The 16,665-nt window shown below is 34.2% G+C and overlaps 2 protein-coding genes across 2 annotated transcripts; both read left to right on the top strand.

The window, feature by feature from the left end:
* Positions 1-31: 31 nt before the first annotated feature.
* On the top strand, positions 32-6,156 carry LOC106152991 (WD repeat-containing protein 74). The gene is made up of 10 exons (XM_013526745.2): positions 32-204; positions 1,022-1,128; positions 1,343-1,464; positions 1,713-1,776; positions 2,074-2,217; positions 2,469-2,570; positions 3,013-3,113; positions 3,526-3,581; positions 3,852-3,994; positions 4,180-6,156. The coding sequence occupies exons 1-10, from the start codon at positions 150-152 to the stop codon at positions 4,438-4,440; spliced, it is 1,155 nt and encodes a 384-aa protein (XP_013382199.2). The 5' UTR covers positions 32-149; the 3' UTR covers positions 4,441-6,156.
* A 1,833-nt stretch (positions 6,157-7,989) lies between these two features.
* Positions 7,990-15,767, top strand: LOC106152997 (uncharacterized). The gene is made up of 3 exons (XM_013526752.2): positions 7,990-8,716; positions 12,889-13,423; positions 13,763-15,767. The coding sequence occupies exons 1-3, from the start codon at positions 8,219-8,221 to the stop codon at positions 13,852-13,854; spliced, it is 1,125 nt and encodes a 374-aa protein (XP_013382206.2). The 5' UTR covers positions 7,990-8,218; the 3' UTR covers positions 13,855-15,767.
* Positions 15,768-16,665: the final 898 nt, after the last annotated feature.

A 16,665-nucleotide genomic window follows, 5' to 3' on the forward strand; every position in this document is an offset into this window, starting at 1 on the left:
GTGACCAGCATTTTTCTTAGCAATGAAGGTTACACTCATTTCAGATCAAAACATTTCATAGTATGAGAATATTTTGTGATAAATAATGTGGGTTCGAAGTGTCATCTTGGACAGTGCGCCACCTATGTTACTTGGAACAACTTATAAACATGGCAGCGCCGTGGCACAACGTGTTTCTTGGTACAGAAACTGGGTTCTTAAAAGGTAAACAAATTAATAGCTTGCAATAATGATTTGAGCTCAATGGGCCCAACATTGTATACTTTTCAATATTCCCCCACTGTCATAAACCTTTGTTTCTCAATATTTTTCTAGCTTTGCAGTGATTTTGTTCAACAGGAGTTCATGTTTAGTGATTGAGTGCCTACTCAACGTCACACATGCTTGCTGCAATACACCCCCCTCACAAATACACACACACACACATACACACACACACACACATCAAATGACTCCTTAGCCTGGCTGAGAGAGCGATTTCAGGAGTGACAGATCAGTACAATGTAGGAAGTGTAACATTGAGTGGGCACAGCATTTTTATCTATGGGGGTATCTCAATGATAATGTGCCAGAACAACCAGTAAACAATTAATGAACTGAAGGTGGCAACCACATCAAAAATCAGGAAATGTGTTCAATTAATTGACAATTTTTCACAATGTACCTCCTTTGCAAGTATGCCTCCAATACTGCATAAGCCATTTGAAACATTTTATAAAGAACATAACTTTTATGCAGAGTGACCAAGATAACTGAAAATTTGGGGAGTTATGTTCTAAAATGGAAGTCCAGCAAATTTCTTTCTTGATGGGTTCTGTTGTTTTGGTGATCACCCTGTGTATGTGCTTGCATTGTTGTCTGCCTGTGCTACTTCTAATTCTTATGTATATTTAGGTAACAATACACACAGAGTTTGCATTATCATATATCCTCTCTGACTCTTAAATGCTCAAAGTCAGTGATAACAAATCTAAAAAACTGATTTGAATATTCTAATAAAATATGTTATTTTGCTCTGTAGGTGTAAACATTGAGAAGAAAATTTTTAAGAATTTAAATGAATCATCTGGAGTTGACAAAAATAAAGAGATCCTAGCAATGTGTTGGTGCAGTGATAAAGAAGACAAGGTAGAGACATCAGAAAAATGTTAATACTCAATGGAATAAATTATCATTTTTAAATATTATATTTTTTATGTGTAAAAAATTTTTAATTTATTTCTCAATGATATATATTTGAATTGTTTTAATGGTCATTTCTATGTTTAGCTGTTTTTTTTAAGGTGTTACAGAGACTTGAAAATTTTCTGGATAAATCAATTAATAACTTTTCATCTTCTAGATAAGCCTTGGTTTAAAGAACAGACAAGTCCAGACATTAAGCACAATAGACTATGGTTATGTAGGTTCCTTTGAATGTTCAGGAGGGACTGGGAACATCAAGGGGATGGCCATAAATGATGAGTATGTTATAGGATAACAGTCATATTAATATTTTTAATACTTGATTTGTTTAAGACTTTTGTGTATTTTTGACATGATAAATAAGCTATCAGTAAGTGTGTGTTTTAATTGGTGATTTAAAAATGTTATCAGGAAAACTATGAATTAGTATGAGAGCTACAGGTATTTCTTTCCATATCATGTAGAGAATTTAAAACTCTATCTTGATTTATTTATTAGACTATGTTTCTGCTATTTTTTTGATTTAGCTCCATTGTCACTTGTGTTGAATCAGGCCTAGTATCTGTTTGGACTACTGAAGGTAAAGAAAAGGTCAGTGGAAAAATGTTACCATAATTTATTGATATTATAAATGTTAATATCATGAATATAATGCCAAAAACTACGGTACCACAAAGAACTGTGATATGGGAGAATCATTTTGTACCCAATATAAAAAATGTGGTTTGAAGTTATTGTGAGATGCTATATTCAACAGAGGAGTAATTTGAAAACTTGTATGCTGAATACAACCATAAAATGATCTTTTCCAATTTACTCTTGTAAAAAGTTTATTTGTAATTTGCAGAGCACCCCCTCCTACATTTTGCTATTCTTCATCTTTGCTAGGCCACACTTAATGCAGGAGACAAGATAGACATTATGAGAAACAATCCTCAGTCCCCCTGGTTAGTAGCCACAGGGGGTAACGAAAATGACCTGAAGGTGTGGGACCTGCAAAACCCAGGAGAGGCTTTATTCAAAGCAAAAAATGTATGTTTTAAAATGTAAATGATTTTAAAAGACAAAACTATATCTAGTCACAAAGGTGGGCATGTGTAGCATTGTAAAAGAATGCTATAAGGATATTTAATTTCTATGTTTATAACCTGTCTGCTGTTTGAATAATTTGTATGATGTTGTCATGATTAATATTTTTGCATTATGGTCAGTTTAGTAAGAAAAAACATCTTTCCAGAATTGCTTTTTTTCCACAATGTAATGAAAAGTAATTTTCTTGCTAGGTGAAGAATGACTGGCTGAATCTCCGGGTTCCAGTGTGGGTATCAGACCTGCAATTTATACCTGACAGTAAGAAGATTGTGACATGCACCCGTCACAAGCAGGTAAAGCACAACAGGTGTCTCTGTTAAAAGTTTTCAGTGTTGCAGCATTTGCATGGGGAAACAGCAATCTAACTTGGGACTCACTGGCGATGGCTGATAAAGTGGCGATAGATCACTTCAATACTAGTGTCTCTGTTAAATGTTTTCAGTGCTGCAGCATTTGCACTGTCGAAACAGCAGTCAAACTTGGGGACCATCTGATAACAATAGTGATAGATCACTTCAAAACAAATTCTAAAATTAAAAAAAATTTTCACTTGTGAACACAACTGACAACAAGGTACTTCAATTTTATTTGATTAGCATTTCACAAAATTTTACATGTATCCTTTCAGCTTTATTTGCTGACAGATTTAAAAGATATGACAGTTGTTCTTCTAAGGAGTCGAAGTACTTATAGCTAGTTTGTCTCGCATTATTTATTGCATTAATCATATTCCAGGTCAGGCTGTATGACCATAGCTGCTCCCAGAGGAGGCCACTTATAAACATAGACTTTGGCGAGGATCCTCTCACTGCCGTAGCTGTGACACATAACGAGAAGTAAATTATATTCCCTTGTATTTGTAGAAATTGTCCGAAGTCTTAATTCTTATTTCATGATTAAAAATCAAGTTGAGTTGCTTATTATTATTATTTGTTGTTGCAGTGCTAATATATGAATTTGTTTTCCTTCCTTTTTAAATTTTTTTAATTGTAAGTATTGGCTGATTAGGGCCTTATGTATTTTCTTTTTCTCTCCCCCTCCTTCCCTCCAGTAGATTAAAAATGCTTTAAGGCAGTATAAAGTACCTCTGTGGAGCTCAGATCAGGTTTATCTCTCTTTGTAGGGGTTGGACACTGAATCTGCCATTTTGTTTTGGAAAAGGGAGATGTAGCTACCCTTGCTCCCTCAATCTTGTATCTGACCTTGAAATGGGATTGCACAGCATTCTTTATTTTTGCTTCTTTTCAGTCAAGTACTTGTGGGTAGTTCAACTGGGACAATGGCTCTTGTAGACTTCAGAAAAGGTAATGGAAGGACAACTGAACTTTTATCAATTGTACCAAGTCCATTATGTCACTAATGCTGTCTGTCTTTAAACAGTTAAAACAAATGTGTTTTTTTTTTTTGAATAATTGAAATGCAGTTGTGGAAATAGGAAAACTTAAAAAATTGAATATTGCTGTCAAGACTGTATATATTTATTTTTTGTCTTATTTTGGTGATAAGTGATACAATGCATGCACAGCTTGTCAATAAAAGGTGTCATATTTTTCTAGAATGTGTACTGTTTTCAGGGCGCATGGTGCAATGCTATAAAGGATTTGCTGGTGGAATTCGCTGTATTCAGTGTCATCCTACACTACCCTTAGTAGCATCTTGTGGTTTAGACAGACATCTTCGGATTCATGACACAAATACGAAAGAACTTCTACACAAAGTAAGTAGAATTGAAATAACTTAGCTTTCAAAACATATTGCTTACTCATTAACCATCAGTATCAAAGAAGAATTGGGATCAAACAAACTGTACATCACAATTTGCTTTTAAAGATATCATTGCATTGTGTGAATTTAAGTTGCCAGCAGTTCCAAAGGAAAATGTTATCATTCCTTTTTTTGCAGGTTTACCTAAAGTCCAGGTTAAACTGTCTGTTATTGAGAACAGAATGGACACAGGAAGATGAGAAAAATACACTGGACAGTTGTAGTGATGTTAAGAAAAACAATAAAACTGATAACAGTAGAAGTGACAGTAATGATGGTGAAAGTGATGGTGATTCTGATGATGATGATGATGGTTTATGGAATAAGCTAGAAAAAGTTGGACATAAAAGGACAGGTAGACAAGAAAATCCCCAGATTAAAAGGAAAAAGAAAACATGATATTCTTAATTAAGAAGTTGGTGCTGAATCTTACCATTTATATTAACTATCTGAAAACTTTCATTAGTTTGGTCCAGAAAGAACAACAACAGGCAAAATAAGTGTAAGTTGTTGATAATGTTCTGATACTAACATGAGTTAGTCATTCCTGATGTTGAGGTGATTATTGCTGAAATTTTAAAAAATATGTCTTTATAAACAATTTTCTTACCTTTGTTTATTGTCTGTATATCTGCAAGCTTTGCTGCCTCATTTAGTTATAGTGACACATTTTGTTTATGCTTATTGGAGAGTAAGGTAATTTTTTTTTGCTGTCTGTTATTTCTCAGTACATACTGAGTGTTGTTACAACCTAAAAAAACTGCACAAGATGCTGATATCCGAATTGTTGGTATTTAGTTTTATATTTGGCAGAGAAATTGCTTTGAGAAAAAATGGAGGTTAACTACAAAGGCCCGATGTAAATTTTAGTCCTAGTAAAGCTTAATTTTTAAGTGCATATTATTGGTGGTGCAGCAATGCTGAAATGATGAGAGAAAAAAATACATAAATAAATAATAAACAATAAATTCAATTTTACAAAAAATAGCAATACGAAAATAGATTTAAATGTTGAGTGAAGAGAACTGCTGAGATGTGACCACTAGTGTTGAGGGCTGCTGAGAGTAGACTACTGCCAGGGTCGCTGAGAATAGCCCGCTGTTGTTGAGGGTGGCAAAGAGTATATCACTGTCCCTGATGCCATCACCAGTGAGTCCAGGTGCTGTCACTGCTGCCCTTGACAGAGAGTGCAGGTAGAACAGGAGATATTGTCCAGCTTATATACTACCTGGGACAAAGGGAGTCTGCTATACTATGGGAAAGTGCATTCTCAGAAAAAGGGGGGACCTGTCACTGAGAAATGGCATAAAATACTGCACATAATGCATATTCATTGTGCTACCAGCACTTAATCACAAACAGTCAATGTTAATACCCAACTTCTTCTTTACCACTTAAAATACCATGTCCAAACATATCTTCCCATAATAACTCGGTCTTTGAATTTGGATATAATTTACTGTTACTAGTGTGATTAAAATGTAACACATAAAATGTGAATCACTGGAAATAGTTTACATTTGATGACTTCCAAACTGTTAACCTTTGCTCAGTAGAAATTGTTCTTCTAACAAGTTTCTTAAGTTACCTAGTTTTGATGATGTACTCTTTTGAATACCCTCCTTGGTGCATTGTTTGGCATTTTGGATTTGGGCCTGAAAAGAGACTTTGCCATGGGTGGATTTCACTGGGAAAATATTTGGGCTTTATTTGGGCCCAGTTGACTAAGTTCAGTTAAAAAACCTTTCCAACTTCAATGAAAAAAATCAATTCATTTACTGGACCAAGCAGGTCGCTGCTAAAATTGCTGATCCATTACTTCTTTTGAATGTATCGTAGCATAATCAGCACAGTTAGTATTTCTTTAAGGTGATTGATGGGCATTGTTAATGCAAGACACATTTAAAAGGTGCATCTTTAACATCTTTACCATTTGTACAACGGTGAACAGTGTGCTCTTTAATGTACGTTTTTGTAAGGCAGCAATGCATGCCTTCTACAGGGTTTAGGATTTTATCTAGTGAGGGTGGCTTGGATAAAATCATTTTTACATTTGAGTTAATTATTTAATGCCCATAAATGTGTGATAGCAATAAATTTCTCACTGAACTGATACTTGTTGCAAGTTTACATTTCTTGATCTGGGGCAGAATTCAAAACTCAATGTATTGTCTTCTCATTATTGCCATTTGTTATCATGAGCCTTAGATTTGGGAGAATAAATGCGCAAATTAATGACTGTAGCCACAATGTAAAATGAGTAGCCACAAGCACAGTATCGGACCACACAAAAAATTTGACCAGCTTTCATCCAGGTCTCTTGCAGTATACATGTGGGTTATTTTTTCAACCCAGACTTTTTTCAATAAGGCAGAAGATGCAAGAAACAACATGTAAGAGATTTTGGAGATTCCTAGTTGTAAGAGTGATTTATTCTCCCCTTTCAATGTCTTTGATGAAAGACAAAGGGTTTTTGGTATCTATGCAAATGCCCAATAAAGTGGATAGTGCCTTCTCTTTTTTCATGTATTTATACTTTAAATCTTTTGATAAATAAAAAAAAAGAAATAAATAAAAAGTCTCAAAACAAACCAAACTCATGTATTCTACTATCCATTACTGCTTATTAATACAGCAGCAATGCACTCTAGACAATCTCCTGCTTATGGGGAATGTACTGAATAGGTAGATAAGTGGATTTACGTACTGTGGGTGGTAATGCTGTGCTCATTGCTGCTTATTTTACGCTAGGGTTCTTAATTTGTGGCTCCAGTCTTTAATTTTGGTATTTGTGCTCACAAATCTGAGCCTCGTGTTCTCAAATGCCAGGTCAGAACGCATTTCACAGTATCATACTCCGGAACATATTTTGAGATGAGATGCACTACTTTCCAACCCCACTCAGAATCATGGCTATCACATTGCATACTATGCAATAGCGGTGTCACGTCTGATACTTCGAAGTGTGTACTGATGCACACCTTGAAAACGGATAGTTTGGTCCGATCTACCGGTGAATTCAGGATCATTCGGTACCGAGTCTGGTAGCTGGGTAGGCCTGAAATGCCTAATCTGTTTATAAAACATGATTTTCATTATGCAAAACTAAAATCCAACATATATACTGTATATAACATAATGTAACATAAAAACATAGCACAAGAATTATTTATATTGCCTTTTTTTTAATAATAAAAATGTTTCAAGCTGCTGAGCCAAAGTTAATTTTAATATGTTTGACTGGGATTTCAACAATGGTTTTGCAATGATGTTGCACATTGGTGCCCTCAGACATTTCTTATTAAACGTGGATCAAAAAGAAGTTGTGTAATTCACAGTGGTTCCATAAACTGTAAATCAAAACATAATTTAATGATACTTTTCATTTTTGTAAAGAACTTGAAAAAGAGAAGGATTTGAAAAGAACAATAACACTGCATTATCTAAAAACAAAAGGATAGCACTGTTCTGACAGTTATTGAGCATCATATAGTTTTTGGTTAGAAAATTTAAAATTTCTTTTAAGTTTCAAGAAAAAGTAAGTTGAGTACTCTTGCCAGTGGTCCATTTAATTACATCTTTCTTCATAAAGGCAAAAGTATCTACCAGCTTCTCAATTATCAGGTATACACAGGTAAATTTTAATAATTAGTAATTATCAATTATTAATGCCTCACACAGTCTTAGACAAGATAAATGGGGTGCTGATTATTGTTAACCTGTTTTACTTGTATTTACCTGTGCAGAGTCAACATAATTAAAATATTTGAAAGGAAAACATCTTCAGTGGTCTTCACTTAATTACTTAAATAACTGTGAGTCTGCAACTTCCTTTCAGATAAAATTAGGTATCACATTCTTTTGTCCACAGATAAAGCCAAGTATCTGTATAGTTCAAGTTGAATGACAGGTAACTTAGCCAATAGAAATAAGGCAGAACCTCTGCCACCCCCCATACTTCAGATATTCGTATAACTATTCCCAGTCAAGAGACCAGAATAGAACAAGCTTAGACAACAGAGGGTCGAGATTCGGCAGAGTAAAAGTTCTCTTTGAAAACGACTACTCAGCACAGGGCAAACTAATCAGCATATTTTAATCACAAAAATAAAGTTATTGAAATACCTAAAATTGGAGTTAGACTGAACTGAGTGAACCAGATCTAACCAGGGCCATCATGAATGAAAAAGTAGAAGTTGGGTTGCATGTTCGTGTAGCCGACTGCTTTTTAAGTGCACTTGTCATTGGTCCAGCAGTTGTCTGCTACTGGAGAGGAACGTGGAATTTATTGGATCTGTACCTATTCCCCAATGATACTGAGAAAACTGGATGGATATCTGCTGCCATTGGAATTTTCATTCCATTGATTTTTAGTTTTTGTCAGTTCTTTATTCAAAAACTTGTGGAAGGGGAATCAAAGGCTGTGTTTGTTTTGATGTCCAGAGTGTACACCTATTTCTTTGCATTTGGGTGTGTCAGTCAGTGGAGAGGTGTCTGGTATCTGTTAGATCACTACACAGGGACGACACCCTGGGGTGCAGCTGGGCCACTCATTGTTGCATGTGGAGTTATGGTTTTTGTGAGAGGACTAGTGAACACTCTAGCACCACCACTGGTTATTTCCATGGACTTTCCTGAAAACTATTTCACAGTGACAAGACGCTTCAACATACAGGTAAAGTTGTTGGCAGCTTTTTGAATATTTTTTATATTATTTCATTTTTATGTACAGACACAGATGTGTCTGTACATATAGCCATCATCTGCGTCTGTCGTCGCCGTCGCTGTCGCCGTCACCGTCGTCGCCGTGCACTTTTACCGATAACACGATAAGTGGAAAACTGTTTTTTTTTTTGGCTTGAAACTTACAGAACTGATGAATATTCGTAATACGCAGGTCAAGTTCGAAAATCAGCATGATCGGGTCACTTATAGGGAATTTATGCTGTTTTTTCACTTTTTTCAGCATATATGCAGCACCGATAACACGATAAGTGGAAAATGATTTTACCTTTTGGCTTGAAACTTACAGAACTGATAAATATTCATAATACGCAGGTCAAGTTCGAAAATCAGCATGATCGGGTCACTTATAGGGAATTTATGCTGTTTTTTCACTTTTTTCAGCATATATACAGCACCGATAACACGATAAGTGGAAAACCATTTTACCTTTTGGCTTGAAACTTACAGAACTGATGAATATTCATAATACGCAGGTCAAGTTCCAAAATCAGTGTGATTGGGTCATTTTTAGTGAATTTAGGCTATTTTTTCTCTTTTTTCAGCATATATGCAGCATCAATAACACCATAAATGGAAAACCATTTTACCTTTTGGCTTGAAACTTACAAAACTGATGAATATTCAAAATACGCAGGTCAAGTTTGAAAATCAGCATGATTGGGCCATTTTTAGGGATGTTATGCTGTTTTTTCACTTCTTTCAACATATATGCAATGCTAATAACACAATATAAGAAAAACAGATAGGCCAATTGTCATTATACTCACAGGAGTAGTCAAACTAACTAAAACGCAGGTTGAGTTCCAAAATCAGCATAATCGGGCCATTCTTTTAGAAGTTATGCTGTTTTTTCACATTTCCTCAGATTCAATTGTTAGGCATATTAACAGTCTCATTATTGAACTAATAAGATACGTAAAAGTGTTTGTTTGACATTTCCTGCATCTTAATAACATTGTTAGTTGATTATGTAAAAATGATGGTAAACTTGTTATTGTGTATTATGTTATAAAGTGTCAAAAATGGAAATAAACAAATATCATTGCAGTTTGTCAGATTCAATCATCTACTATATTCATTATCTCAGAATGGAGGAAATTGGACATTTAACACTGTTCTATTGATATTTTTCCCATCTCATCAATTTTCTTAGTTGATCATATACAAATGGTAGAAAACTGTTTATTTTGTTTTATGTTAAAAAAGTGTTTTAAAAATGGAAGTAAACCCATTGCAGAACAGTGCTGTCTTGTTTCAGCATATATGCAGCACCGATAACACGATAAGTGGAAAACCATTTTACCTTTTCCCTTGAAACTTACAAAACTGATGAATATTCATAATACGCAGGTCAAGTTCGAAAATCAGCATGATCGGGTCATTTTTAGGGAAGTTATGCTGTTTTTCACTATTTTCACCATATATGCAACACTGATAACATGATAAGTGAAAAATCATTTTACCTTTTGGCTTGAAATTTGCAGAACTAATGAATATTCATATTACGCAGGTCAAGTTCGAAAATCAGCATGATCGGGTCATTTTTAGGGTAGTTATGCTGTTTTTTCACTTTTTTCAGCATATATGCAGCACTGATAACACAATAAGTGGAAAACCATTTTACCTTTTGGTTTCAAACTTACAGAACTGATGAATATTCATAATACGCAGGTCAAGTTTGAAAATCAGTATGATTGGGTCATTTTTAGGGAAGTTATGCTGTTTTTCACTTTTTTCAGCATATATGCAACACTGATAACATGATAAGTGGAAAACCATTTTACCTTTTGGTTTGAAACTTGCAGAACTAATGAATATTCATAATAGGCAGGTCAAGTTTGAAAATCAGCATCATCGGGTCATTTTTAGGGAAGTAATGCTGTTTTTTCACTTTTTTCAGCATGTATGCAACACCTTTGTGCTATATGATGGTACTGTATGGATGACAGTCTATAAAGTTGTCCCTTGGGTGATCACTAATTAAATTAAGGTCTATAAAGTCACTTGCCTACTCATTAATTTTCAATTGGCCATTAAATGAGATTACATAAAACACTCCTTGAGATTTCCCTGTAAAGTCCCATAGGTTTAGCTCTCTTAACTGTGTCACAAAATTAGGATTTGGTGATAATTGTGCAGATAAATGGTGTTTAACATTGCAAATAAATTTACAACAAAAAGATTGTGTTATGCCAACATGCTATAGATGAATAACAGTGCTTTATTTTTCTCAAACTTGGTGGGGTTATTAATATCAAGTTAATACAGCTAGATTAAAAGTTTGAATAGCAGCTTTATTGGAATTTTTTACGTTTTATTTAAAATTTTTTTAAAATTATTTTTCAAACACAAGCATCTTCAAGATGTGATTTTATACTCCCATCCACCAGAAGTGCTGTGCATTTTCTGTATTTTTGTATATAATTGTTATTTCTTCAGATTTAATTCTTAGGCATGTTAACAGTCTCATTATGGAACTAATAAGATATGTAAAAGTGTTGTTTTGACATTTTCTGCTTCTTAACAATATTGTTTGTTGATTATATAAAAATGACGGTAAACCTGTTATAATATTGTGCATTGTGTAATAAAGTATCATAAATGGAATGGAACTCATCATTGCAGTTTGTCAGATTTAATCATTATGTTCAGCATCTGCAAATGAAGCAAATTGGACATTGAAAATTGTTCTATTGCTATTTTTCCTATGTCAACAATTTTCCTAGTTGAACATTTCAAAATGACAGTTTATTGATCATATTGTTTTAAAAAAGGTGTTGAAAATGGTAAGAAAATCATTTCAGTACAGTTATCTCTTGTTTACATTTTGGCATTTTGAAAGTGTGACTCTGAACTTCCATGGCCTTGAAGACCTTCCCAAATCACATTTTCTGAATATTCATGATACTTTTATTTTTTTATAAAAAAATTGATGGTCATTATGCTGTTAAGTATTATGTTTTATTGCATGAAAGTTGAAGAAAACCCTATTTTGGACACTGCTGCCAGGATAGCGATTAAGGGAAAACCATGTTACTTACGATACTGAAACTTAGTGAAAAGTTTCATAAGACAGAAGTGCGCAGCTTGTGTTTGATAACCAGTGTGATTGTTTTCTGTTTTGGAGGCAATGCAGGTTTATAGAGTGCTATACTGGCATTTTCAAGTTGTGACTTATCACTCCCATTTGCCAGGAGCCCTGTACTCTTACTTTGTAACATTTTCTGTATTTTGTTAAGTTACAAGAATGATTCTTAGGATTGACATACAGCCCCCCCCCAAAAAAAAAATTAATAATATATATATATATATATATATATATATATATATATATATATATATATATATATATATATATTTTTTTTTTTTTTTAATGAGTTTAAGCAATTTTTTTTTTGTGTGTAATTTTCACTGTACCTCATTCTGGCATTTCCAAAGTTTAACTCTTATCAGCCTGACACCTTAGGGACTATTTCCAGACCCTATCACGCTAACTGTGGATCGATCTATCTCCATGGGAATTCTCGCTAAATTGCAATCAATGTAAGTGGCTTAGTTGTCTGTCACGCCTACTGAAACTGGCATGCCAGAATCCTAAGACTCTCAAACTGAAAGCAATTTAGTGAGAAACCCCTTGGAGTTGCATTGATCCTGTTAGATTGATCTAGGTATGGGAACTTAGTCTAATGCTTGATACACATTTTACTTTCATCCTAATCCAATGTTATGCAGAATAAGAATTTGATGTTGGCTATGCAGTTACAGTAAGCATAATACATTAGTTCATCAGAATTGACAGTATCCTATTTCCTGCGTTTTTATTTTCTGGTTTTTGTCTGTACATTTGACAGCTTTGCTGCCTTGTTGCACATATTGATTAGTTGATGAATTTATATTGGAAAGAAAAGCAAAGTGGAAAATACAAATTCTTTCATAAATAATTCTACTTGTAACTTTTGGAGCATAAGTAGTTTGGCCTTTTTCATCATAATTATTTGTCAAAATATTTTAAAAGTATATGTAAATTTTAAAAGCACCATTTGAAGTCCAATACTTTTTAAAAAAATATTGTTAAATTAACTGTTTGATTATGTGTTGCAGCCTAAAGACTTGGGTAACTTCATCTATGATGCGGTCTTTTCCGTTGTCATCATTGATGGGTTAGTTGTTTGCATTTGGAGAGGAACATGGCTACTTCTTGATTTTGGCTGGGAGACAGTAATAGCAAAAGATGTCTACTTCTTATCTCACATCTCTTCCTTGTGCCTAGGCTATGGATTGACTTTTTTGGCCATGTTATTTCAGCATCCAGTACATTTAATATCACAAAAACTTCTGAACTATCCAAAAGTATTCAAGATTGCTATTGAGGATATCTTCACTGCAGCTGGAATTGTGGGCTGTGTCTCTGTTTGGCATGGGGTGTGGTATATCCTTGATGCTTATTTTTTGCCAGATAGATTAGAGTTGAGTGCATGGATCTCACACATCATGGGGTTTTGTGTGACACTTGCTCTTTTTGCCTCCAATTCATTGTTGGTGAGGGGATGTTCTGTAGATGGTGACAGCATTGAAGATGGACATTATTTGGTCCAGCCTGTACAGTACTTTGAGAGTATAAAAGCCTGTAGAAAAGGTTTGTGTTTCCTTGTCAGATTCTGTGGTAAAAAAATCATATTTTGTGTGAATGAACTACTTTATTTCTAAGTGTAGATTTATTCATGGAATAAAGTTCATCCGTTTTAGCTGTGACTGACCTATAAAAGATTTCCAATAGATATTTTTATATTAAATGCAGTTGATTTCCAAATATATATACAGTAAATGAATGCTTATGTAGAGTTTTAGGTGAGTACATTTATTTGGAAAGAGAGGGAAGAGCAGACTTACCATCTTAGCATTGTGTAGACAGTGCAAGTATCACATAAACAGACTTGGCTGTGTCACCTGATATATATATTTTTTTCATTTTCAGAGAAGACTGAGACTCCCAATGTAGAACTAAGGACTTATAGGTCCAAGGATGAAGAAAAAAAAGGAGGCCTGGATTCTGTTGCTTTGGCTTAAAGGGACAACAACTGTTCGTGTTAGATTCTTATATCATAATAAATGCATTGCAAACAACTCATAGAAATATAATAAATTCCATTTTACCACCAAAACAGCAGTTATTGCAATAATTATGGAATCTGTGGACCTTCTTAGATGGCTATACCTTCCTAATAATTTTATTACAATTATTGAAAAAAAAAAACAAAAAAACAGCAACTAACTTTGGAACATATTTAGTAACCAGTAAAGTTGGAACAGATTTAGAGCGCATTCTCAACGAATTAAGCCAGGCTTTACAAAGCCGGTGACCTAAAAATGGCGGACGTACATGAAAGAAAAACCGCCTAATCTTTTAATAGTCTCTCCGCCTCTCACACGCCTCCCCACACGTCGTCCCTGCGGGGTACAGTAATTAAATCTCGGCTCCGAACATTAATATTTCCGTGAATATCTCTGGTGATATTATCTCCGTAGATAGTCGATTCATTGCTGCTCTACGGGCCAAATTATTCCTTTTTCGTCTCTGTTTTCAAAGATAATAGAACAGAAGAGCTTTTTTCCTTCGATCGCCTTCAGCCGCCATGCTTTCTTCACCACGAGTTTAACTGATGAGCATGCGCACTTAATATTTCTCAGGTAGCTTCCGCATGGCGAACGGAGCCGAGATTTAATTACTGTACCCCGCAGGGATGACGTGTGGGGAGGCGGAGAGACTATTAAAAGATTAGGCGGTTTTTCTTTCATGTACGTCCGCCATTTTTAGGTCACCGGCTTTGTAAAGCCTGGCTTAATTCGTTGAGAATGCGCTCTTAGTAACCATTGGTTAATATGGGAAAGTTGTTGTTTACCCCTGGAAAATACAATTTTTGGCCAAAATGAACAGTTGCTATCTCTCTAAGTATAGAAAACAAAAATTTGGACCGCTTGTAAAGGAAATAGTTTTAATATTCTTCAAAAGTGTAAATTGCTTACAATTACTAACCACACTTTGTGTGTATATTTCTGTAAATAACAAAACTGCAGAGAGGGTTGAAGCCTCCTGAAGTTGTAATAAGTATACTAACTAATAATTATAAAAATAATAATAACTGAAATATAAAAACAATTTAAAAGGGCAAAACTGGTTACAGGAAGAAACCGGTGTATACTGTCTTCATTTTACCATTCAATTCACCATTGTCAGAATATCCTGCTAGGGTTACAACCACAACTCCAACAGACATGGAATACCAGTAATATAGTACAACAGGGAGTTTACAGGTGACTGACTCAATTTGTGCATTTGAGATAACACAGATATCGGACGACTGCCAGAAGTTTTCTCATTACCTTTTGTAATCCAGGTGTTTTATTCATTCTGGCAAGGCATATCAAATACCATTCCAACCAAACCTGATCCAACTGTGAACAAAAATTGTGACTGGGGAATGAAAATATAGAATTTGTACTCAATAGCTTGAGAAATAACTGTTGCTAGATTCTAGAAAATGCACCGAGCTCCATTGCAGAACTTATTAAACAATAATGTATGAACCAAAAAGGCAAACAAGGAATTCTTTTATAACAACTTAACACTTCCAAGCTAAAGCTGCTTGAATTACGTAGAAAGAGTGTGTAATGTAACAAATTTAATGGAGACAGGGCTGCCTTTTTATATAAGATCTGAATTAACTATGACAGTTTTAATGTCTCTCTTAAAACTCATATTTAAAAGTTTTTATGATTAATGTTTTTAAACTTTTAAAGTAAGTCTGTATTTTAAAGCTTTGATTTATAAGAATTTATATATTATATTTACTTTTTAAGTAAGTCTCTATTTTAGTGCTGTTATTCTTAATTTTTTTCTATTATAATTGTGCATTGCATTGAAATGTAAAAATGGATTGTGCTATACAAGGAATAAATAGAAACAGATAAGGTGAGAATGATTTACAATTTCTGCCTTCACTCTTTACTCCTTTAATGCTCCTATGCAGACCATCTCAAATTTTCTCATATCATCTCATATCACTCGCTTCCATGTTTCATGCTGCTGAGTAAGACAACTTTTTTCCTAAAAGAAACTGCCAACTTATTCCGAATCAATGAATTTAAAATGGTTAATCAAACCCTCACTCCCCTTGTTCGGTGATTGTTGCCATCAATAGCAAAGTCTCAAATGTCTAGTCTTAAATCGCCTTGTCAAATTCCTATTAATTTTTGAAAATAATTTTCCTATCATTGTCCAAAATGTTGTCTTATCTGCAGTAAAGGAAGTGTCTGACAATTAAAAAAGAGTGAGTAACAAATGATATTTTGTATGAAACTTGGACCATTTCAGGATCTACACGTACCAATAGCATGTTTGTAAAAAAATATATTCCCTAAATTTGTTTCATTTACAGTACATGTTGTAATACCAGACCAGATATCAAATACCTTTAAATTCTCACTTTTCTATAGTTTTCCAGAAAGTCCTAGAATTGTCATGACAGTAATTTCAGTTCCTAAGAAACCTTATGAAAATTTCAAGTTATTTTTGGCAGAGAGATTTTATTTTTTTTCCTTCCTAGAACTGGTTTGATAGGTTTGATATTTTATCAGTTCTTTGATGTCTTTATTTGCTCATTTCTAAAGGTAACATTAACTTTTGTGTTTAACCTCTTTTCAGTAAAAATCAGGGTCTTTTCCAAAACAAAAGAGCAAAGCAAACAGTTCAGACAAAAGTTAGCAAACAAAAAGCTTGAGTAGCTTTTTCATAACCATGCTAGAGTGCACACACCGTAAACAACAACATAGCCTATATGAACTTAACTTAAATATTCAATACATCTAGCTGGAAACGCT

This window comes from Lingula anatina, chromosome 2 (genome assembly GCF_051362555.1).
Source record: "Lingula anatina isolate TDL-2025a chromosome 2, LinAna3.0, whole genome shotgun sequence".
NCBI classification, from domain to species: Eukaryota; Metazoa; Brachiopoda; class Lingulata; order Lingulida; family Lingulidae; genus Lingula; species Lingula anatina.